We start from the raw sequence: 25,730 nt of genomic DNA on the forward strand, positions 1-25,730 counted from the left end.
TGAAGCCGTAGTGGGAGAGTGCTCCGTGGGCCAGGTGTAGAATAGTGGGCCGCAGGCTGGTAGGAATCACAAGTTGGTCGATGTTGGCCCAATCGTCCTCCTCCTTCAGTTTACTGGGTCTATATCTGCGGTAGAGCAAGTCGTTCTCTAGGAAGAACCCAGGAATACTGTCGGGTTGAGTCTCAGCCTGGAAAAACAATGGTGTTAAAGTAAGATCTTCCCTCTGCAACTTACGGAACTCCAACTTGGTCAGATGCGGGGGTAGTTTCTGAGGGTCTTGAGGGACAGCGGTAGCAGTAGAGTCAGCTGGCTGTGGACGTGCGGCTTGTGCACGGGTGGTCACGAGAACCGGAGGAGAAACTTCATCACTCTCTTGAACCTCTACTGGAACATACTCTAGAATAGGGTTACTTGGCACAGAGTTACACACCTGGGGTTTGTCCATGACGATCAGGTTGGTCGGTTGCAGGTCTTCTGCCAAGTCGTTGCCTAGGAGAAGTTGCACTCCAGGCATGGGAAAAGGCTTTTCCCTGACGGCGACTTGGACTTCTCCGTTCACGTAGGGACAATCCAGGTGGACTCTGGCGAGAGGGTATGGAGTGGTAGCAGTGAGGTCAGTGATGAAGACAGTTTCTCCGGTGTAGACGATGTTGGGCACAGCCGACTTCAAGATGATCGATTGAAGAGCCGCTGTGTCCCTCAAGATCTTCAATTTGAAACGTCCCTCCAGATTTGAACCGTTGGCAGAGACAGTTCCAGTATACAGGTGGTTACTGAAAAGAGAAAGATCATTAACATTAACACCAACATTCATCACAGGCTTACCGGACTTAGGAGGAGTTGGTTTGGGTTTTTGTTGTTCAGTGGTTCCCTTGTATTGAGACTTACCACACTTGTCTATGGTATGTCCATAGAGTCTACAATACTTGCAGTACAGTTGCGAACCAGCTTGATCGGGGCTCACTTTCTCGTAACTGTACCACGACTTCTTACTGGAGGATGGTTCGGGTGTCAGCCGGTGGATGAGGCTGTAAGTGTCAGCCGACTTAGCACACTTCAGGTAGTCGGTTTCTTCTTTATCTGCTAAGTAGAGGCGGACAGGAGGCGGCACACGTCTCAAGAATTCTTCAACAAGCATCAGGTTGACGAGTTCTGTAAAAGTAGAGACATGTGCTGCTTCCAGCCATTTCATGAAATACCTCCGTTTCGTGTTAGCAAACTCGAGGAAGGTAGTGGTACTTGCCTTCAGGTGGTCACGGAATTTCCTTCTATAACTTTCAGTAGAGAGGAGGTAGGCGTCCAACACTGCTTGTTTCAGAGTGTGGTAGTCATTCTCAGACGCCAAAGTACTGAGTGTGACTGCAGCTCTACCTGTAAGATGGACTCTGAGAAGTGTGGCCCATTGGTCGACAGGCCAACTGAGTTGATTAGCAAGGGTTTCAAAGGTGGTAAAGAACACATCAACTTCTGCTTCTACAAAGGATGGCATTAACTTACTTGCATGTGATATATTAAAACTGACGGGAAGATTGGCAGTAGCTTGCTGGCGTTGAGTGAAGTGTGAAGTTTCCAAGGCGACTTCGCGTTGACGACACTCTAGAGCCAGAGTCGCTTGTTGCTTGTCATGCTCGCGTTGCATCTCCAACTCACGTTGTTTTGTTTCAAGCTGTACTCTCTCACGTTCATGGAGCAAGGCGACCTCACGTTCGTGGAGGGCGAGTCCACGTTCGTGTTCTTCTCTCCTCAAGGCAGCTTCGCGTTCTCTGAGGGTGATTTCTCATTCGTGTTCTTCCCTTCGTATGGCAGCAGCTCGTTCTTGTTGTTCACGTTCAATCTTGGCCAGCTCTAGTTTGAGTTTCATCGTTGCCAAGTCAGTTTTATCTGCAATATAGTAAGTTTCATGAGTTTCAGAGTCTATCTTACCTTGCTCTAAATAGTAATCCAGCAACAGGTTGTGTAGGTCATTTTTGTTGGCTTGGTAGGGAACTTCTAGTTGATACTCATGTGCAAGAGTTTGTAATTCAGTCCTCTTGGCACGACTTAAAGTCCCTATTTCACCTGCTGGATTTGCACGGAAAGCTTGGAGACGAAACATGGTGAAATTAGCAAATAAAGGTACACGAATATTCAATAGTGAATGTCAGAAACAGGACAACGTGGCAACTGGTACCTATCCTGTGGGATCTTTAACAATTAAAGTTAAGTAAAAGATGTTAAATGATTAAATTAAATCAAGGGCGCAGGAAATCTTGTACCCGGTACTCATGTAAGAGGATAAGGGCAAGAAAATCCTACTAACAAATGAAACAGAGTTTCGAAAACAAATGAAACAGTAAATTGCCTCAAAAGTAAAATTGGTAGTCCAAGGATGTAGGCATACCTTGCCAAGTCTCTATAGGACATAAAGCAAGTTTTTCCTACTTAAATTAATATGATACTTACAGAATTAACGAACTTTTGTGCTCTGAAAAAGTAAGCCAATTCCCTACCGTTGTATGTATCATCATCTCTGACTGACGTGTAGGGGTGCGAGGTGTCAACTGTTGACGAGAACTGCTGCTGAGGTCCCAATTCAGCAACTAAAGTTCGAGCTAGAGGAACTATGGCCCTCTTTGTCCTCCTTCAGTCAGATTGCAGAAAACTGGGTACTCTTGACCCGGGGCAGACCACAGTACCAGGGTACCAATATGATGATCTGTCAAAAATGAGAAATATCCAAGGGACAAAGATGGTAAACACGAGTAATAACACGGAGGGAGAGATGACCAATTAAGAGTATGACTGAGGCCTACAGTCACCACGTAATCCAAAGTTGTCTCACCTTCACTATATGTTACTCTCGTAATGCACAATACACCGCACCATATAAAAATGAAATTGAATATGAAAAATAGTAAAAGCTACGTTAACAAAGTTAAATACGCTTACCATAAATTACCACTTGGCACCAGTACCTGAGTGAAGCTCCTAGGACAGGCCCCCATATAATATGTGACGGTAACGCGTTGGTGTTCGGCTGTTCAAAGCTAGGGGTATGGCCTCATCACATAGTATAAAAAAAAATAGAAAATCTGGAACTTCGTCTGTGGTAAGGTAAGGAGAAGACACACAAAACACAAGTAAATTTTAACAATGAAATTTTAATTACGTTAAATAAACAAAACATGAATAAAATGGACAAACAAATTCGTATAATAAAATCAATCAAAATAATAAGAATAATTAAATGACAATGAAAAGTTACGTTAAGACAAGTGAGCAAAATAAGAAGTGCAATATACAAGTAAATGAGAGGTGCGGGAATATTGGCTTTAAGCTATCACCTCTCTTAGTACACATACGCCAAAGCTTACGTCTAGCAGGGAGAAGTGTTAACTGTGTGAAAGCACTGAATATTCTGAGGACTGAGGTCGTGGTGGCCCCAGACATCAAGTAGTATGGTGGGCGAGTGCAGTTGCAGCCAGACCGGCGACCAATCAGCGAGGAGCCGGCAGCAAGACGGGTAGTTTGGCGGTTTGAGTCTGAGCAGGTGTCCCTGGCTGCATACGTTTTGCGCTCTGGCAAACCTTGCTGGTGTTGTTGTCATTGTTGGACATTTCTTCCATAGTAGTTTTATATAGATGTATCGACGTATTTGTGGAGGGAAGAGCAGGCTCAATCTCTTGAAGGAGATTATCGTCACAATATATATAGCAGAACCTCGACTTACAAATGCCCCTATTTACAAATTTGTTGAGTTATGACCCCAATTTTGTCCGAAAATTCGACTTGACTTACGACCTTTGCCTCGAATTGCAACTTTGTTGATACACGTATGGGTTGACCGAGCGCATGGTTCCTGGTGACACGGGCGACCCCACCTCAGTTTACCAGAGCCGCCCACTTAGTGACGATCTCGCTTGAATTCTTTGTAAAAAATTTCATTTTTTTGTGCTTTTTTGTTTTTTGAACATAAAAGTATTTATTATATATCATGTCATGGGTCCCAAGAAAGTCAGTGGTAAGGTTCAACCTAAGAAAATAGTTGTGAGTAGAGAATGTTGCTTCCTCATTAAGAAAGTGTGTGAAATATGGGAAGAACTGCAAAGTTTTGTTGAAAAAATTCACCCAGATAAAGCTGTAGCAGGCTGTTGCATTGACCTTTTAAATGACAATGTGATGTCGCACTACAGACAAGTGTTAAAATGTAGGTAAACACAAGTGTCTTTAGGCAGATTCTTAGTAAGACAAGCAAGCAGGTCCTAGTGGTACTCCTGTAAAACTTAGTAGAGAGATTACCCCAGAGAAGTCATCACTGCTTGATGTTATAATGGAAGGTGGAGTCCCCTTCCAAACAGTAACACCTCTCTTCCTTTCCCCCTCCTCACAGTCTTCCATACGCCAACAGGAGTCCTCAATAAAGGCAAGATATACATACTGTATTGTAGCTAGTACAAAAAACCAGCGTTGAATGTAATGAAACGCCATTTTCTGGGTGAGTCCCGGAGGCTCCCCGGAGCTATCCCAGGCTGATATGCTAATGTCAGACTTTGGCATCAGTCATGTGTATGGAGTTCTTAGGCCTACCGGGGACCACGGCCAGAACCGGGCCCCCTCAGAGAGGCAAGGGGAGCAATGGCCTATAGAAGCCCCCGTGTAGTTGAAAGCATTCTATGTCTGCCATCGACCGGAACAGGCACCCAGAAAGGTAAGCGCCCCAAAACAAACCCCTATTCTGGTTAAAATTGCTACCAAAAACCGAACTAGTGGACAGAACTCCCCAACCGAAAACAAGCAAACTAGTGTGATGTCACACACTGCCGCGCCGCTGTCTGCGCAGCTCCCCCCTCCCCGGGAGGGGGAAGGGGGAGCCCCAGACCCCCCGCGCCAGCTACCCACACCTCAGTTCTTGAGGCTGGATGTCAAAAACGCGAAAAACCGCCGACCGGAGGGAGGGAGGGATGCCAGGGAGCCTCCGGGACTCACCCAGATAATGGCGTTTCATTACATTCAACGCTGGTTTTCTGGGGGGAGCCCCGTCGGCTCCCCGGAGCTACCTACCCACAGACAGAAAAAGAGGGACTTACCCGGGAGGCGGTCGTCGCTCACCCCTCAACTCGAAGCCGAGACAACTGGCTGCAACCGCCGACCCAAAGCAACACAGGCCCGACGAGGCCCAGGGACATTCACAAGGTAACGAGCAGCCAGGACCCTGTTCGACCGCCAAAATCCCCGCGCCCGAATATCAGACCAAGACATATTCCCAAAGACGGCAGCAAGAGCCGCGAACTTACGAACGTCATGGGCACGGGGATAGACCGCAGGCTGGCTGGACCTAATAACCCTGCGGACGACCTGAGAGACCCGAACCCGCGAACAGGGAAGAAGGGAAACCGGATCAACCCACAGCGCGTCCCCGGACACAGAAGCTGTGGTGCGCAAATAACGGCGAAGCGCCGCAACCGGACACAAAACATGATGCACCCCCGGCCTGACCAACCAAGCATCAACCACCCATGGACCCCTCCGGAACGCAGCAGTCTCATTCTTCGCCAGAAAAGAAGGAGACAGCTGCAAACGAACAAAACTATCACCACGACCAAAAGAGCAGAAACCCCTGCGCCGGAGGAGAGCATGAAGCTCCCCTACCCGACCCCCAGAGGCCAAAGCCAACAAGAAAAGTGCCTTGGAAAAACAATCCTGGACCGAAGGGGCCACAACGAAACGAGGAGATGAAAGGAAAGCGAGCACTCTGTCCAAAGACCAGGACGGCTCAGGCGACGCATGAGCAGGCCGGAGGTGAAACAATGCACGAGACAGCTTGCGAAACGGCGCAGACGTAACATCGATACCGAAAGCAAGCTGAAGCGGCTCCGCCAGCGCCGCACGATACGAAGCGACAGTGTTAGGCATAAGATGACGGTCCTGAAACAACCACGAGAGGAAGGACAAGACCACCCGAACAGACAAGGAGCTAACACGACGAAGACGCAAAAAGAAACGGAAGGACCGCCAGGAAACTTCATACTGCCGCCGAGAAGAAGCCCTCAGGTGGGACACCAACAAGGAGGCCACCTGATCACCATAGAGATGATGATAGACTCGAGTCAAAAAAACCATACGCGAAGACTCGAGGAGAAGATCGAACCAGCTACGTGCAGTAGCGACACCGGAGCCAGAGCACACGACCATCGCCTATAGCATCAGCCTCAAGAACTGAGGTGTGGGTAGCCGGCGCGGGGGGTCTGGGGCTCCCCCTTCCCCCTCCCGGGGAGGGGGGAGCTGCGCAGACAGCGGCGCGGCAGTGTGTGACGTCACACTAGTTTGCTTGTTTTCGGTTGGGGAGTTCTATCCACTAGTTTGGTTTTTGGTAGCAATTTTAACCAGAATAGGGGTTTGTTTTGGGGCGCTTACCTTTCTGGGTGCCTGTTCCGGTCGATGGCAGACATAGAATGCTTCCAACTACACGGGGGCTTCTATAGGCCATTGCTCCCCTTGCCTCTCTGAGGGGGCCCGGTTCTGGCCGTGGTCCCCGGTAGGCCCACAGAACTCCATACACATGACTGATGCCAAAGTCTGACATTAGCATATCAGCCTGGGATAGCTCCGGGGAGCCGACGGGGCTCCCCCCAGAAAGAGTGGTATTCGGTATAAAATGTATTTTAAGTTCATATTTTACGGGGTGTGGAATGGATCAATTCAATTTACATTATTTCTTATGGGAAAATTCGTTTTGAGTTATGACACATCTCTGGGAATGTATTAAATTCATAAGTGGAGGTACTACTGTAATTATGTACATCATCATGCACAATTTTGATCCACTAAGCCATTCTGGTGAATTCTAATAACAAAGTTATAGAATAGGCCTGGTTCTGTTTTACACTTATCCACAATACCTTTATGCCTCTATTCTCAATGTGGTGTAGTTGTTTCTTACTAGTTTATATTGCTGAATCATTTAGGGTTAGGCCTCTTATATTGATTCTATTTTTTCTTTTGTTTTCTGGCCCTCTCACAATGATGTTGAAGCAAACATTTCTCTAATGAATTTCTCACCAAATTCATTTACCATTGTGCTGCTCGCCTTCCAAATACGGCAGCCCCTTCCCCTCCCCCCCCTCCCCCAGTACGCAGGAAATAAATTCTCTGGAAAAAAATATTTTTGTTTTAGAAAATGTTAAATACCCTTCCCTGATCAGATACGTAAAAAAATCAAAACTGTAATTACTTTGGCCACAATGGGGTCCGGAAAATGGCGTGTGACGTCACGATTTGGTGGTCGTCTGTGACGTAGACTCCCGAAGGCAGTCGCCTGCCAGCTTTAACATGCACGAGTTGCCACAAATATTTTTTTGTTCAGTTTTTTGTGTAAATTCCATATACATTTGTTTTGTTTTTCTTGCCAATCCTTTGTATAATGAACACGTACACAATATTATGGCAATAGAACATCCGTACTGTCCTAAGACACTGTATTATATGTGTCACAAATGTGTCCACATATATTGCTCATATATCCAATGTTTCATGTTCATTTATGTATATTTGCAACATATTTACACACTATACACTATCACACACTATATACATTCACCATCAACACACTCCAAACTTCACGAGTATGAGCTACCACACCCAGCCAGCCCTCCCTCACTCCTGAAACACCTATACACCAGTTGACTGACAGTTGAGAGGCGGGACCAAAGAGCCAGAGCTCAACCCCCGCAAGCACAAATAGGCGAGTACAAATAGGCGAGTACCTAGCTTACTCCTTACACCTTACTCGCCAACATTGCTCTTCCCACTACACTGTTACTGTTTTTATTACACTATTTACACACGTTATGTATATGTTTCTACATGTTTTATTCACCATAACTATGCAAGTAATCCAGTATTGTGTCCAAACAGCAGTGGCCACCATACACTGCATGAAAAATCACACAGCAGCCAGCAGACGACGCTACGATTACACTGCCACCTCCCTCACTAAAATGGCTCCTCCCAACATACTCCTGTTAATGTTATTACTCTATCATGAGGTTATCCTGAGATGATTTCAGGGCTTAGCGTCCATGCGGCCCGGTCCTCGACCAGGCCTCCTATTTGTTACAAACCCCCAGGAAGCAGCCCGTAGCAGCTGTCTAACTCCCAGGTACCTATTTACTGCTAGGTAACAGGGGCATCAGGGTGAAAGAAACATTTTGCCCATTTGTCTCCACTCCACCGGGGATCGAACCTGGAACTTCAGGACTACGAATCCGAAGCGCTGTCCATCCAGCTGTCAGGTGCCCAAACGCCCTTAGCCGGGACCCCTGAGGAGCCCTTAGCTGGGCTCCTCAGGGAGCCCAGTACTATCTGGGCTATCTACCCAGTACTATCTGGGCTATCTACCCAGTACTATCTAATACTGTACACACATTGTATAAATCCATGTACATATGTGTTCACCATAGTGAACCACTAAGCTAGTAAGGTGAGCAAAACAAGAGTGGCTGACACACACACAGTGATGCTATCTGGATTCCCTCCCTCCCTCCCTCACCAAAATTCCTCCTCCCACAATACTACACACATATGTACATGGGTATATACACACATTGTATATACCCATGTACATATGTGTTCACCATAGTGAACCACTAAGCTAGTATGGTGAGCAAAACAAGAGTGGCTGACACACACAGTGACGCTATCTGAATTCCCTCCATCACCAAACTTCCTCCTCCCACAATACTATGCACAGTGCAAATTATCACCACACTCCTGCTATTATCACAATCCTGGTCACTAAATCCTGTAAATGAATAATTGACCACAAGTTTATTTTGTAAAGCAACATAAGAAATCGTTTGAAGATTCCTGGATGGACGAAATAATGCTGTGGTGCTGTGGCTAGCGCTGTGCACATCATGAACAGCATTGATTCAATGATATTTGAACATTGTACACAGTCATTATCACACTCAGGCTCTTCTGTAATACTATCATGGCTAAATAATACCAGTTACATATATATTTTGACATTATTAGGCGATGCTCTTGGAGCTAAGTATGAACAAAGCAGTTGGCCCAGATGGAGTTTCACCATGGGTTCTGAGAGAATGTACACCTGAGCTCAGCATACCACTTCAGCTGATTTTTCAGACATCCCTGTGTATAGGAGTCATAGCAGATGTGTGGAAAAAGGCTAACATAGTTCCAATCTACAAAAGTGGCAGCAGGAAAGAGCCCCTCAATTATAGACCTGTATCACTGACAAGTGTAATAGTCAAAATATTGGAAAAAATAATAAAAACTAAATGAGTAGAACACCTGGAGAGAAATGATATAATATTAGACAGACAGTAATGTTTTTTGATCTGGAAGCTAATGTGTATCGAATTTACTCAGTTTCTATGATCGAGCCACAGAGATTTTACAGGAAAGAGATGGTTGGGATGACTGCATCTATCTGAACATAATAAAGGCTTTCAACAGAGATCCACATAAGAGGTTGTTCTGGAAACTGGAAAATAATGGAGGGGTGACAGGTAAGCTTCTAACATTCTTCTACCTACACAGTAAAATAACAACGTACTTGAGTAACGATATGGAAGAAAATGTAGAATAGAACCAGTGAAGAGCAGAGGTGCCATAGGCACAATCAGAGAACACTGTATAAACATCAGAGGTCCATGGTTGTTTAACACTCTCCCAGCGAGCATAAGAAATATTGCCAGAACAACCGTGGACATCTTCAAGAGGAAACTAGATTGTTTCCTGCAAGGAGTACTGGACCAATCAGGCTGTGGTGGGTATGTGGGCCTGCGGGACGCTGCAAACAACAGCCTAGTGGACCAAACTCTCACAAGTTAAGCTTGGCCTTGGGCCGGACTTGGGGAGTAGAAGAACTCCCAGAACCCCATCAACCAGGTATCAACCAGATAACATGGATGAAAATTTTTCTGACTGATAGAAAAATGAGGGCAGTAATCAGAGGCAATGTATCGGACTGGAGAAATATCACAAGTGGAGTACCACAGGGTTCAGTTCTTGCACCGGTGATGTTCATTGTCTACATAAATGATCTACCAGATGGAATACTAAACATGTTATATGAACATGTTTGCTGATGATGCTAAGATAATATGAAAGATAAGAAACCTAGATGATTGTCATGCCCTTCAAGAAGACCTGGACAAAATAAGTATATGGAGCACCACTTGGCAAATGAAATTCAATGTGAATAAATGCCATGTTATGGAATGTGAAATAGGACAACAAAGACCCCACACAACCTATAAATTATGTGAGAAACCTTTAAAGAATTCTCATAAAGAAAGAGATCTAGGGGTGGTTCTAGATAGAAAACTATCACCTGAGGACCACATAAAGAACGTTGTGCGAGGAGCCTATGGTACGCTTTTTAGCTTCAAAATTGCTTTTAAATACATGGATGGCGAAATACTAAACCTGGTTGATACCTGGTTGATGGGGTTCTGGGAGTTCTTCTAATGCCCAATTTTGGTCCACTAGGCTGTTGCTTGGAACGGCCCCCAGGCCCACATATCCACCGTAACCCAGTTGGTCCGGCACTCGTTAGAGGCAACAATCTACTTTCCTCTTGAAGGTGTCCACGGTTGTTCTGGCAATATTTCTTATGCTCACTGGGAGGGTGTTGAACAACCATGTCTGATGTGTTCTCTGATAGTGCCAATGGCATCCCTGCTCTTCACTGGTTCTATTCGGCATTTTCTTCCATATCGTTCACTCCAGTACGTTGTTATTTTACTGTGTAGATTTGGTACTTGGCCCTCCTGTATCTTCCACGTGTATATTATTTGATATCTCTCTTGTCTTCTTTCTAGTGAGTACATTTGGAGGGCTTTGAGACAATCCCAATAATTTAGGTGCTTTATCGTGTCTATGCGTGCCGTATATGTTCTCTGTATTCCCTCTATTTCAGCAATCTCTCCTGCTCTAAAGGGGGAAGTGAGTAAGGAGCAGTACTAAAGATGGGACAACACAAGTGACTTGAGGAGTACAACCATTGTGATGGGATCCCTGGATCTGAAAGTTCTCGTAATCCATCCGATCATTTGTCTGGCTGACGCAATATTTGCTTGGTTATACTCCCTAAACGTTAGGTCGTCAGGCATCATTATTCCCAAATCCTTTACATGCTGTTTTCCAACTATGGGCACATTTGATTGTGTTTTGTACCCTGTATTATGTTTAAGGTCCTCATTTCCTCATTATGTTTAAGGTCCTAAAGAAATTGTTCACGACTTTTGTTAGGCCAAAGCTAGAATATGCAGTGGTTGTGTGGTGCCCATATCTTAAGAAGCACATCAACACACTGGAACAGGTGCAAAGACATGCTACTAAGTGGCTCCCAGAACTGAAGGGCAAGAGCTACGAGGAGAGGTTAGAGGCATAAGCCTTTAGACCACGCAATACATATATAGATGATGTGAGTAACATTACCGATACAGCGCAATATATTAATAGCTGTTTTAATGATTAGAGCTTAAATTTAAATGCCCCGCCTGGGATAGGGGCAGCTATAGTGCAGCCACAACCGATAGTTGACAGACGCCACCTAGGAAAAAAAAATCGTGGCCAACATTCCTGAGTGTGAGAGCCTCAGTATGAGCGAGCCACCAAGGCTGATGCACGCATCATGAGCTCACAGCACCGCTGTTCAGCTTTTCACCAGAGCATCCCCTAAAAATGTCAAATATATATGTACATGCTATTATTTAGCGATGATAGTATTATAGAAGACCCTTGACTGTGATAAAACTGACCAAGATTCTGATAATAGCAGGATTGTGGTGATATTTAGTGCTGTGCTCCATGGTGGGAGGAGTAATGCTGAGGGAGAGAGAGTGGTGGTGTTGTCTTCTGACTGGACTTATCATAACAGCTTAGTGGTTCACTATGGTGAACACAAAGGTAGATACTGTACTTATATATAATGTGTGTATAGTGTGTAATAACAGCAATAGGAGTGTGTGGGGAGCCGCCATTTTGGTGAGGGAGGTGCGTCGTCTGCATAACTTGTCATGTTTACTGGTGGCCACTATAGTCTTTGGGCACCATACCAGCTTTTTTGTGCAGATGTGGTGAATAAAATATGTAGATACAGTACTTATATATAATGTGTGTATATAGTGTAATAACACCACAAACAGTATTGTTGGAGGAGAAATATTAGTGCGTCTGGCCTTGAACCTGTAACGGCAGCAACCACCAGCTGACTCTGTGTGTGTGTGTAGTTACGTCTCTTATTGCTTGAACTCATCATACAAGTTTAGATGTACAGTTACGGTGAACAAAACATGTAGATACTTATATTTAACGCCTGTGTATAGAGAATAAAAGCAAGAACAGTATGGTGGGAGGAGTATGTTGGCAACTGAGGAGGTGAGTGAGGAAGTGGTAGCAAGTGGCTGACTGGCTGGTGAGTGATGGCCACTCTTCGTTGCTTTTTGACTCACTATACCAACTTAGTGGTTCGTTGTGGTGAGCAAAACATGCAGATACTTAATAATTGAATCATTAATATGAACACAATAATTTTGAGTACAGCAATGGTTCACTCATTTCATTAAATAAATGTACCTGTATCACAACACACACTATTGAATAATATTACTGCAAAACAACAAAGAAAAAATCAATCAGAGACATTGAAATAATTAGGTAATAATATTTTTGTGGCAACCCCCGCCTGACAGCTGGGCTGGAGCAGACCTCATTTGGCACCTACTCTGCCAACTCCTCTTTTTTGCCAGACTTCTACAGCCTATTGCGGCCAAAATATGCCGCCTACGATTTTTTTGTTATTTTTTTCCGTGATCAGGAACACAAATGAACACTTTTATAGGATGAAAGAATTTTTTGGATTTTTTTTTGTTGAGCATGTGGGTGTTGAAGGCAAAAAGGCCCTTAGCGGTTTGAAGGTTAACTATGCCAAAACTAGAAGACAGAAGAAAAAGAGGTGATATGATCACTACATACGAAATAGTAACAGGAATCGATAAAATTGATAGGGAAGAATTCCTGAGACCTGGAAACCTTAAGAACAAGAGGTCATTGATTTAACCCTCAAGCTGCTAAGGGGTCCTGAGGAGATTTGTACCCCTGTGGTCAAGAAAACAAAAAATATAAAAAATTAATTTCGTCTTCTAAAAATGTTAATTTGTGTTCCCTAAGAACGGGAAAAATAAAAAATAAAATCGTAGGTGACATATTTTGGGTGCAATAGACCGAGGAAGTCTGGCAAAAAGTGGGCGTTGACAGAGCGGTTGTCAGAGCCGGTCAGCCTTACCCGCGCTGACAGATGGGAGTTGCCACAAAGATATTATCACTTAATTATTTCAATGTCTCTGATTGATTTTTCCTAGTTTTTTTACAGTAATATTATTCAATAGTGTGTATTGTGATATATTTATATAATAAATGGGGTGAATAATTGCTATACTCAAAAGTATGGTGTGCATATTAGTGATTCAATTATGATCATAAAACAATAAACAAATAGTTTTGCTGTTATTACACTCTATACACAGGTTATATATAAGTATCTGCATGTTTTGTTCACCATAACGAACCACTAAGTTGGTATTGAGAGTCTAAAAGCATCGAGGAGTGACCGCCACACACCAGCCAGCCACTCATTGCCACTCCCTCAACAACACCTCACTCACCCACTTTCTCCTCCCACCATCGTGTTTTATATTTTATTCACAATATACAGATGTTATATATAAGTATCTACATGTTTTGTTCACCACAACTGTACAACTAAGCTGATATAGTTAGTTCAGGCACTAAGAGTCATCACTACACACAGTCAGCTGGCGGCTCCCTCACTTATTCAAGGTCACACGCACTAAACTTTCTCCCCCAACAATACCGTTTGCAGTGTTATTACACTATATACAGACGTTATATATAAGTATGTATATGTTTTGTTCACCACAACTGTACAACTAAGTTGATATAGTTAGTTTAGGCACTAAGAGACATTGCTACACACAGCTGGCGGCTGCCTCCCGCACTCATTCAAGTTTACACACACTAAAATTCCTCCCCCAACAATACTGTTTACTGTGTTATTACACTATATACACATATTATATATAAGTATTGATTTTGAGGTTATCTTGAGATGATTTCGGGGCTTTAGTGCCCCCGCGGCCCGGTCCTCGACCAGGCCTCCACCCCCAGGAAGCAGCTTGTGACAGCTGACTAACACCCAGGTACCTATTTTACTGCTAGGTAACAGGGGCATAGGGTGAAAGAAACTCTGCCCTTTGTTTCTCGCCGGCGCCCAGGATCGAACCCGGGACCACAGGATCACAAGTCCAGCGTGCTGTCCGCTCGGCCGACCGGCTCCCAACAACATGTTGTATGCACCGTAACTTTACACCTAAGCTTGTAGAGTGCCTAAAGAGCATAGTGGCCACCCTCTACACAGCCAGACAAATCATGCCGATGACGTCACCTCCGTCACCCAAATAGCTCCTTCCAACATAATCCTTTTGCTGTTATTACACTAATACACACATTATATATAAGTATTTACATTTGTGTTCACCATAGAGAACCACTGAGCTGGTATGGTGAATGCACACAACAACAGGTGGCCACGCAGTCAGTAAACGATGCACTCTCCTTCAGTCCCTCAGCATCACTCCTCTCACAGCGCTAATTATTACACCATCTGTATCATTGTCATCGCTAAATAATAGCAGTTATGTATATATTTTGACATTTTTCGGCGATGCTGTGGTCACAAGCTGAACAGCAATGCTGTTCGCTCATGCTGCGTGCGCCAGCCTTGATTGCTCCAACAGTACTGTGACTCACACCTGAGAATATTGCTCACGGTTTTTTTAAAAAATGGCGTCTGTTTACAAGAGCCCTGAGGAAGCTAATGTGAATCCCGTGTAGCCGTGTGACATTTGAATCGTGCCTGGCACCCTATGGCGTATATACGCCATGCGCACGGTGGGACATGTTACTCATGACGTATATATACGCCATGCGCAGTTTAAGGGTTAAACTAACTAAACAGAGATGTCGAAGAAATATAAGAAAATTAACTTTTGTAAACAGTGGTAGACGGTTGGAACAAGTTAGGTGAGAAAGTGGCGGAAGCCAAAACCATCAGTAGTTTTAAAACGTCATATGACAAAGAGTGCTGGGAAGACAGGACACCACGAGCGTAGCTCTCATCCTGTAACTACACTTAGGTAATTACATTTAGGTAATTACATGGTTGTGTGTTTTGCTTGTGCCTTTTGGCTCTCCTGTTGCCAGGTTTGGGTTCTTGGTTTCCTGGCTTACCTTGCCTGTTGGCATTTTCATGGTCCCTCGGTGTCCCTTCTCTAGAGTCTCGTGTCAGGACTGTTGTCTCTGATCTCCTGGCGGGCTCGCTGGCGTTGGGATGTTTTTCTGTACCGCAGACATTCCATCTCCTCCTTTGCCGGCTTGGGTCTCTGCTGGCTCTGTGGTCGCACCCGAGATCTTCCCGCGGTTCCACCTCTTCCTAGGCTTGATTGACCCATGGTGGGGCTGGTTCGGTTCTGAATCGGGTCTCTCACCTTCAGTTGGTGGTCAGGTGGCTTCATTGATGGTGTCCCACCTACGTGCTGCTTCTTGGCGGCAGTGTGGGTTTTTCTGGCAGTCCTTCCTTTTCTTTCTGTCCCTTCTTAGGTACCTGCGTTGTTGGCGTGGTCTTGTCCTTCTCTTGTGGAGGTTCGGGGCCGTCATCTTTCCCCATACTGTCGCCTCATATCGTGCGGCACCGGCGGAGCCGCTTCAGCTTGCTTTCGGTATTGGTGTTATGTCTGTGCTGTTTCACAAGCTGTCTCATGCGTCGTTTCACCTCCGGCCTGCTCATGCGCTGCCTGAGCCATCCTGGTCATTGGACAGAGTGCTCTCTTTTCTTTGTTCTCCACAGTTTGTTGTGGCCTCTTCGGTTCAGGTTTGTATCTCGGAGGCTCTTTTTCTGTTGGCATTGGCCTTTAGGGGTCGGTTCGGTGAGCTTCATGCTGTCCCGATAGGTTTGATCGTCTGCAGCCATCTCCTTTTCTGGCAAAGAATGAGACTGCTGCTTTCTGGAGGGGTCCTTCGGTTGTTGATGCTTGGCTGGTCGGGCCGGGAGTGCACATTGTTTTGTATCCGGTTGCGGCCCTCCGCCGTTGTTTACGCGCCACGGCCTCTGTGTCCGGGGACGCGCTTTGGGTTGATCCGGTTTCCCTTCTTCCCTGTTCACGAGTGTGGGTCTCCCAGATCGTCCGCAAGGTTGTTAAGGTTAGCCAGCCTGCGGTCTATCCCCGTGCCCATGAAGTTTCCAGGTTTGCTGCTCTTGCTGCCGTTTTTGGCAACATGTCATGGGCTGACATTCGGGCTCGGGGATTTTGGTGGTCGAACAAGGTCCTGGCTGCCCGATATCTCGTGAACGTTCCTGGGCCTAGTCGGGCCTGTGTCACTTTGGGTCGGCGAGTGCAGCCAGTTGTCTTGGCTTAGAGGTGAGGAGTGAGCAGCGACTGCCTCCCGGGTAAGTCCCTTTACTTTTCCTCTGCGGTAGTTAGTTCTGGGAAGCCGAAGGGGCTCCCCTAGAAAACCGGCATTGAATGTAATGAAACACCATTTTCTGGGTGAGACCCGGAGGCTCCCTGGCATCCCCCCCCCCCCCCCCGGTTGGTGTTTTTTGCCGTGTTTTGACATCGAGCCTCAGAACTGAAGGGTGCATAGCCGGGCGGGGGTCTGGGACTTCCCCTTACCCCTTCCGGGAAGGGGGGAGCTGCGCAGACAGCGGTCCTGCGACGTGTGATGGCATGCTCGTTTCCTTTTGGCTAGTTCTATCCACTTGTTCGGCTTTTGGTAGCAATTTTCACCAGAATAGGGGTTTGTTTTGGAACGCTTATCTTTTTGGGTGCCTGACCCAATCAATGGCAGACATAGAATGCGTCCAACCACACGGGGGTTTCTATAGGCCATTGCTCCCCCATGCTTCTCTGAGGGGGCCAGGTTCTGGCTCATGGTCCCCAGTAGGCCCACAGAGCTTCATACACCTGACTGATGCCAAAGTCTGACATTAGCATATCAGCCTGGATAAGTTCCGGGGAGCCTACGGGTCTCACCCAGAAAATGGCGTTTCATTACATTCAACGCTGGCTTTTTGGAACAAAAGATAAATCAATTCAATTAAACCAGCCTATGCATAGTTATTTAATTGCACATGCAAGCTTCCATGTTAATCACAATAGGTTTTATAAACATTGTACTGAATTACAAAATAATAAACTGTAGTGAAACTTACCTCAGACATAGCCTGAGAAAGCTTTTCTTGTAGTAAAGTTATTCTATTATTTAATTTTCCATTTTCATAACTATTCTGGCTCTGTAAAGTTTCCAAATCCTGCTGTGCCAATAACCGAGATTCCTGAAAAAAATGAACGGCATGTAATGAAACATCTCTTGCTGTTAGAGCTTTGGTGGCTCTGTGAATCTCAATAAGATGATTTCCCACTACTGAGTTACATTAGACATAGGAGTCCTGACTCTCCAATGCATGACCTAAGAGAACCTGAATGGCAGAGCTAGAACCTCATTCCACCCTCACAGATGCATATGGAGCTGGGAATTGTTACTACACGGAGAAAATATCCAGAAATAAGTGACGCAACACAAATAACTAAAATTCAAATAAAATGAAGCACTATAACAGCCAAATGCAACTCATCTCAGAAAAAGTTCAATTCATCCAGCGGTCAATCCCAAGGATGCATTCATAAATTTTAACATGCTGTTCATTCAAAATAGAAATTTTCTCAAAAATATATTATTCTTATATGTTAGCATATTGTACATATTTAGGCATTGGTTAGATTAGATGTTTAGGTTCTACTGGCGATTATTTGTATTTGTAGTACATGGGTGAAGAATTTACAGCATTGTGGTTCAAACAAAAGTTGTCTGTGAAACACTCTTCGAGAACTGTTCAAATGTCATCAGTTGTGAGTCATGTGTAAATCATGTTTCATTCATAAACACTGGGTTTGGCATGTGCATGGATTAACTTTTGGTTTTTGTTGATAAGGATGAGCTGGCCAAATGACTCTGCAACTGATTCACTCAATTCCAAATGATTCACTTGAAATTCACTAGCTTGAACCCCCCCCCTAGTGCAAATGGCTGCCAACAGGTGGTACCCTGGGAGCTCTAAGCTTCCACCCCCACCATGAGTCAGTTGGAAGCTGATAAAAAACAAACCACTAACCTGGTAGACAAGTGGGGAAGGGGGGGGGGTTAGGAAATCAGGGAGCCACCAAAGCTCTACCAGAAAGAGGTGTTTCATAACATTCCATGCTGGTTTTCTGGAGGAACCTCCAGCGGCTCCCTGAAGCTAACTAACAACAGAGAAAACAGAAGACATATGAATTACCAAGAAAGAGGAGAAAGTAACCAAATGAGCTTCCCCAAACCGGAAAAGCACCCAATGACATGTAGGGGAATACAGCAGCCAAAGCCACGAACTTACAAAAGCTGAGCCCAAGGGGGGGGGGGGGATGGTGGTGGGGTGGAAGGCTGCTGGCAGGCCAGAGTTAATAACACCGTGAAAATTCTGGGATAAATGTGCCTTGAAACAGGGAACCATGGAAAGCAGATCACCAAAGAAGGAATCAACTGAAGCAGAGCGAGTCAGGTGTAGGTAATAATGAACCACCACAACCAAACTCAAGAACGGATGCCCTCCAGCCAGACAAACCGGGCATCAACCACCAGAGGACTCCTCTGGATGCTCATCAGCTCACCCTTTGCCAGAAAAAGAAAAGGCTGCAAAGAAAGAAACTGCCCCTCAGGGCCAAAAGAACAGAACCAGTGCCATTGGAGGAGAGCACGAAGCAATAGGTGAAATAGATAGGATTCCAAAATACTTTTTCTCCTATGCAAAATCTGGAACAAAAACTACATCTTGCATTATCTCCTTGTGCAGGGGTGATCGAACTTACACAGCTGACAACAAAGAAATGAGTGAAATACCAAGGCTATAATACGATTGTGTCTTCAGTGAACCCCTGAACACATTGAAAATGAACGATAAAATCAAATTTGTTATGAATGTGACACAATCATCAAATCATATATCTGGTGTCACCCCCAAACCCCTCTGAACTTTAAATCAGCCATATACAGCATGCCCATGCACTCTGCACCAGGCCCAGACACCTGGAATTCCATATTCATCAAGAATCAAAAAAGAAAAAAAAATTGAATGTAATGGGAAAGGCCAGTTTCTGGTCGAGCCCCGGAGGCTCCCTGAAACTATTTTACTGATCAAGTGCCATACTACTGTACTTGAGTGTCATCAGTCGCAGACTTTGTATGCCAATAAGGATCATGATGCAGGCGATGAGTCACAATAACGTGGCTGAAGTATGTTGACCAGACCACACACTAGAATTTGAAGGGACGACGACGTTCTCACAATCGACTTGAGAATGGTCCAGGACGGACCGAAACGTCGTCGTCCCTTCAAATTCTAGTGTGTGGTCTGGTCATCAAGGATCATGATCTACTGTATGCCTACCGTGCCTCCTACTGCTAGGTTTCAGTTCTCACTTTGGTTTTGGGTTTAGCTCTTTCTCAGTTGCAACTTTACCAGCTTCATGGTTTTGGTATCAGGTACCAACTTCCTCTTAGTTACTTATATTTTACAATTAAATTGATTTTCTTTTATTTAGACTAAAGTACTGATTTATATTGCTCAATTAAAGCACAAATGAATGCGAAAAGACAATATAAATTGGAGATGAATCAATCCAGTCTGGCAATACTCTGATTTTTATATGCATTCATACCAGTCTGTATTGAATCTTAAATTAAAGCAAATGGAACTAAACTAAATCTGGAAATACTAAATACAAATTTTACCACTGTACAACTTTCTATGCTTCTTGTTTAAATTAAATGGCATAATCATAAACGTTCAGATTTATTAATGAAAACACAATGTACATTTACATGTCACTAACTAAAAACTGACCTGAAGAACTTTATCCAATATTACTTTATGTCCTGCCTCAGCTGCTCTTAATTTCTTTTGTAGCTTTTCAGCTTCTTTCTTCCACACCTTATCATCTTCCTGGTGTATGTTGCTTGTTACTCCCAAACCTGAAATATCTTCATGTTCACCCAAATTCCTGTTTGCATTCCAAGATTCTTTTAACCTGTTGTAAAAATAAATTCAAGATGTTAATAGAAGTACAGTAGCAGCATTTCAAAATTCTATAAAATAATACAGTATTAACCCACTGCCACAGTGAACAACCCCTGTAAAGGAAACCATATTACATATATGAGAACCTAGGACACCTAATCAACTAGGCTGCTACTCATACATTGACCCTTGACCAGCGTTAATTGTATATATATGCTATTTTTGTCTAACTACCTGCATGGCACACATTGTATATATATACTTTTTAACCCTTTGGCTGCACATCATATCATATGATGGGCTAGGTAAGAAAAAAACCAGCGTTGAATGTAATGAAACGCCATTTTCTGGGTGAGTCCCGGAGGCTCCCCGGAGCTATCCCAGGCTGATATGCTAATGTCAGACTTTGGCATCAGTCATGTGTATGGAGTTCTTAGGCCTACCGAGGACCATGGCCAGAACCGGGCCCCCTCAGAGAGGCAAGGGGAGCAATGGCCTATAGAAGCCCCCGTGTGGTTGGAAGCATTCTATGTCTGCCATCGATCGGAACAGGCACCCAGAAAGGTAAGCGCCTCAAAACAAACCCCTATTCTGGTTAAAATTGCTACCAAAAACCGAACTAGTGGATAGAACTCCCCAACCGAAAACAAGCAAACTAGTGTGACGTCACACACCGCCGCGCCGCTGTCTTCCCCCTCCCGGGTCTGGGGCTCCCCCTTCCCCCTCCTTGGGAGGGGGAAGGGGGAGCCCCAGACCCCCGCGCCGGCTACCCACACCTCAGTTCTTGAGGCTGGATGTCAAAAACGCGAAAAAACGCCGACCGGAGGGAGGGAGGGATGCCGGGGAGCCTCGGGGGACTCACCCAGAAAATGGCGTTTCATTACATTCAAAGCTGGTTTTCAGGGGGGAGCCCCGTCGGCTCCCCGGAGCTAACTACCCACAGACAGAAAAAGAGGGACTTACCCGGGAGGCGGTCGTCGCTCACTCCTCAACTCGAAGCCGAGACAACTGGCTGCAACCGCCGACCCAAAGCAACACAGGCCCGACGGGGCCCAGGGACATTCACAAGGTAACGAGCAGCCAGGACCCTGTTCGACCGCCAAAATCCCCGCGCCCGAATATCAGACCAAGACATATTCCCAAAGACGGCAGCAAGAGCCGCGAACTTACGAACGTCATGGGCACGGGGATAGACCGCAGGCTGGCTGGACTTAATAACCCTACGGACGACCTGAGAGACCCGAACCCGCGAACAGGGAAGAAGGGAAACCGGATCAACCCACAGCGCGTCCCCGGACACAGAAGCTGTGGCGCGCAAATAACGGCGAAGCGCCGCAACCGGACACAAAACATGATGCACCCCCGGCCTGACCAACCAAGCATCAACCACCCATGGACCCCTCCGGAACACAGCAGTCTCATTCTTCGCCAGAAAAGAAGGAGACGGCTGCAAACGAACAAAACAATCACCACGACCAAAAGAGCAGAAACCCCTGCACCGGAGGAGAGCATGAAGCTCCCCTACCCGACCCCGAGGCCAAAGCCAACAAGAAAAGTGCCTTGGAAAAACAATCCTGGACCGAAGGGGCCACAACGAAACGAGGAGATGAAAGGAAAGCGAGCACTCTGTCCAAAGACCAGGACGGCTCAGGCGACGCATGAGCAGGCCGGAGGTGAAACAATGCACGAGACAGCTTGCGAAACAGCGCAGACGTAACATCGATACCGAAAGTAAGCTGAAGCGGCTCCGCCAGCGCCGCACGATACGAAGCGACAGTGTTAGGCATAAGATGACGGTCCTGAAACAACCACGAGAGGAAGGACAAGACCACCCGAACAGACAAGGAACTAACACGACGAAGACGCAAAAAGAAACGGAAGGACCGCCAGGAAACTTCATACTGCCGCCGAGAAGAAGCCCTCAGGTGGGACACCAACAAGGAGGCCACCTGATCACCATAGAGATGATGATAGACTAGAGTAAAAAAAACCATACGCGAAGACTCGAGGAGAAGATCGAACCAGCCACGTGACGTACCGGCCCGATCTGCTGAAAGAGGCGGAGCTGCGGGAAAACCCTCGGGTTCGGACACCAAGCAACCAGCGCCTGAAACCAAGGCTGGGCCGGCCACCAAGGGGCCAGAAGGACAACTCTCCCCTGGTAAGTCTCTAAGCGAGCCAGGACCTGGAGCAACAGCCGAACCGGGGGAAAGAGGTACAGGAACCCCCACCTCGACCAGTCTAGCCGAAAGGCATCGACCCCGACGGCCTCACGATCGGGGAAGGGCGCCGCATAAACGGGAAGACGCCGCGACCACGCCGACGCGAAGAGGTCCACTTCGGGGCGCCCGAACATCTGGCAAAGCCAATGGAAGGACTCGTCGTTGACCGTCCACTCCGTGGAGAGGGGAACGAAGCGAGACAGGGCATCGGCCAAGACGTTGGACACGCCCCGTACGTGAACCGCCAGGAGAGCCAAACCCCGAGAACTCAGCAGACGAGTCACCCGAAGCGACCAACCCCAAAGAGACAAGGACCGCATCGAACCCCCGCGGTTCAGGCAATGAACCACCGGAGAGCAGTCCGAATGGAGCCGAATCGTCGATCTGTGGGCCACCCGAATCCTCCCCAGAGCAAACCACACTGCCGCGAACTCCCGCACCGTGCTGTGAGCTCGACGGAAGGACGGATCCCAACGCCCCTGGCCGGCCTGGTGAGCACTGGTCACAAAACCCCAGCCGAGAGACGACGCATCCGTGTACACATCGAGCGAGGGCTCGGGTAGGCGCCAAGGCACTGAACCCCGAAAAACCCGAAGAGGAAGCCGGTGATGCAGCAACCGACGCAAGGCCCCCGGGGGTCGAACTCTGCGATCGCGAGAGAGTCGAAAGGGGGAACCCCGAAGGAACCAGAACAGCCGTCGAAGCCAAACCCGACCCGGCGGGTAGACCACCATCGCGAAGTTCAGGCTCCAGCACAGCCCCTCGAGCAACCGCCGGGTGACCCGAGGACCCTCCAGAAACAGACGAAGGCGGGACCACAGCCGCAGGAGAGACTCCGGAGGGAGAGACCAGGAGGCGGTTCGAGAGTCCCAAACGAGACCCAGCCAAGTCCGAACCTGAGAGGGAACCAGATGGGATTTCCTCCAGTTCACCAAGAACCCGAACTCAGCGAGCTGGGAAAGAACCAACTCCCTGGCTAGCAAACAAGCTGACTGGCTGGGAGCCCAAACCAGCCAGTCGTCGAGGTAGGCCAACACCTGAACACCTAGGAGACGCAAACGAGCCACCACAACCCGTGTAAGGCGCGTGAACACGCGAGGTGCCAGGTTCAACCCGAACGGGAGACAACGAAAGCGGTAACTCAGACGCCCCACAACAAAACTGAGCCAGTCCCTGAACCGCGGATGAATCGGGACATGCCAATAAGCGTCCCGGAGGTCCAGGGACACCATCCAAGCTCCCGGCTCCAAGAGGAGCCAAACCTGAGACAGCGTAGTCATCCGAAAGGAGGGGCAATGAACCCAGGGGTTCAGACGGGACAAGTCCAGAATGAACCGCAGGTCCGCGCAGTCCCGTTTCGGAACCGGAAACAGACGGGAAACCCATCTGAGGGACGTCGTCGTTTCGACGACGCCCAAGCGTACCCACTCCAAGACGACTCAACAGAGCGCAGGGGAAGAAACCTGCCCTGCCAGCCCCGACCCCCCAAAGGGGAGAGGGGCCACCCAACGCCACCGCAGGCCGCAAGACACGACCCGAAAGGCCCACGAATCGTGGGACCAGGCACGGGCGAACAGTGCAAGCCGCCCCCCCCCCCATCACCTCGTTTAGGGGGCAAACCGCGAAAGGGCCGGCGACCCTTACGAGACCCAGAACCCCGCACAGCGCGAACAACGCGCCGACCAGACGAGGGAGGGTCCGCAGGAGGAGCCAACCCCGAACCTGACACCAGAGGCCTTCCACGACGAGAGAAACCCCGAGCCCTGGCACAACCTTTCCGGGAAGACCCACCCCGGGACCCCTGGAAAACCAAAAAGTCCGACATCGGACGACAAGCCGCCGACGCAGCGTGAATAAACTGCGCCACGGCCGACCCCGCAAACAGGAGAGGACAAAAAGGTGAAGAACGCCTAAGAGCCAGAGCCCAAGCAGATTCCACGGAGGAACCCAGCACCGCCTGCTGACACGCGAGACGGGAAGCATAAAACAGGGAAACCGCATCCCGCAAAATCGGTGTGAACAGCTTCAACAAGGCAGCCGACGAACGCGCAGCCGAAGACAAGGTGCTGGACCCCGGGACGGACCCAAGCGTCCCCACATCCTCCACGAGCCAATCCGAAGACAGCTCCAGGAGGGAAAAGAACCGCAAGGCCGAACACAAAAGGCCCCGAGCGCGCAAGTCCTCCGCAACGAGCGCCGCCGAAAGGGAGGGAACCTGCACATGGAGCTGAATAACGCCCACATTGCGGGGAAGGGCAGGGGCAAACAAGCACTCATTCAGGTACTCAAGTTCGCCCCCCAGGAAAACCTGAATCACCGTGGAAGCTTCCCGCCACTCCAGCGTGCAGGAACGACAGAAGGAATGCCAGGAATCCAGACCAAACAAGGGGCAGTCTGCTAGCCAGGACGACTCCGGAACCTCGTAACGCAGCCAGAAAGGGAACGAAGTCCCAAACCTGAACATGGACGGATCCATTTCCGAGGCATAATCCGAGTCACGCAGGAGGTAAGCTGCAAAGGCCGCTCGCACCACACCAGGTTGGATGCGATAAGCCGAAAACCTCCGGAAGGACGGAACCGACGTACCCAGGGGAACACGGAACCGAACCCGGGGAGGGGCCAACACCAAATCCAACTCGTACGCAGAGGGGGGAAAAGAAAACCCCACTCCTTGTAACAATAAGCCCCGCTCAGTGGGAAGAAAAACCCAGGCGGGGTCCAGCGGGGCCCAAGGCCCCCAAGTCAGCCCCTCCCCAGCCTCGAGGTCCTTCACCACAGGACCCGAGGCCGAGTCCTCTCCCCAAGCCCCGACCCCACAAGACAAGGACGGAGCAGCCGGAAAAGCTGGAGGAAGGGGGGCCCACTGGTCAGACCCTGAAGCTTCGGCCGGGAGACAAGACTCAAATGCCTCTGCCGCCCCCCCGGAAGGGGCACCCCCCGAAGCTGCCCGAGTCTCGAGATCAAGTAACCCCTGCTCCGACCCCGAAACCCTCAGACGCTGCAGGGGCGGGGGACCAGAACGAACAGAAGGGGAAGGGGAAGGACGAGGAGGTGCGGACTGAACCAGGATCGAAGCGACCCCCACCCCCAAGTCCGGGTCTCGAAAAGCAAAGCGGGGCAGCCCCGGGGCATCCGGGGAACCAACCAACCGAGCGCGTTGCAACAGACGAAACCTAGATTGCAACGCACGCGCCGCCTGTACCCGAATAGAATCATCAGAGGATTGGGTAAATTGAGTCACAAGCAAGCAGCAACACTCACAGGACTCAGGGTCGAAAGTATCACCGACCCAACAGGCAGCG

The 25,730-nt window shown here is 47.7% G+C and overlaps 1 protein-coding gene across 2 annotated transcripts in view; it reads right to left on the reverse strand.

The window, feature by feature from the left end:
• LOC123772933 (putative leucine-rich repeat-containing protein DDB_G0290503) overlaps window positions 1-25,730 on the reverse strand; it is a 393,605-nt gene that overhangs the window by 129,033 nt on the left and 238,842 nt on the right. For both annotated transcript variants that reach the window (XM_069323327.1, XM_069323326.1), the window contains exons 6-7: window positions 20,033-20,216; window positions 17,306-17,428 (exon numbers count right to left, since the gene is read on the reverse strand). In XM_069323327.1, the coding sequence (XP_069179428.1) occupies window positions 17,306-17,428; window positions 20,033-20,216 (307 nt within the window). The remainder of the gene's footprint in view (window positions 1-17,305; window positions 17,429-20,032; window positions 20,217-25,730) is intronic.

Source organism: Procambarus clarkii, chromosome 12 (genome assembly GCF_040958095.1).
Source record: "Procambarus clarkii isolate CNS0578487 chromosome 12, FALCON_Pclarkii_2.0, whole genome shotgun sequence".
NCBI classification, from domain to species: Eukaryota; Metazoa; Arthropoda; class Malacostraca; order Decapoda; family Cambaridae; genus Procambarus; species Procambarus clarkii.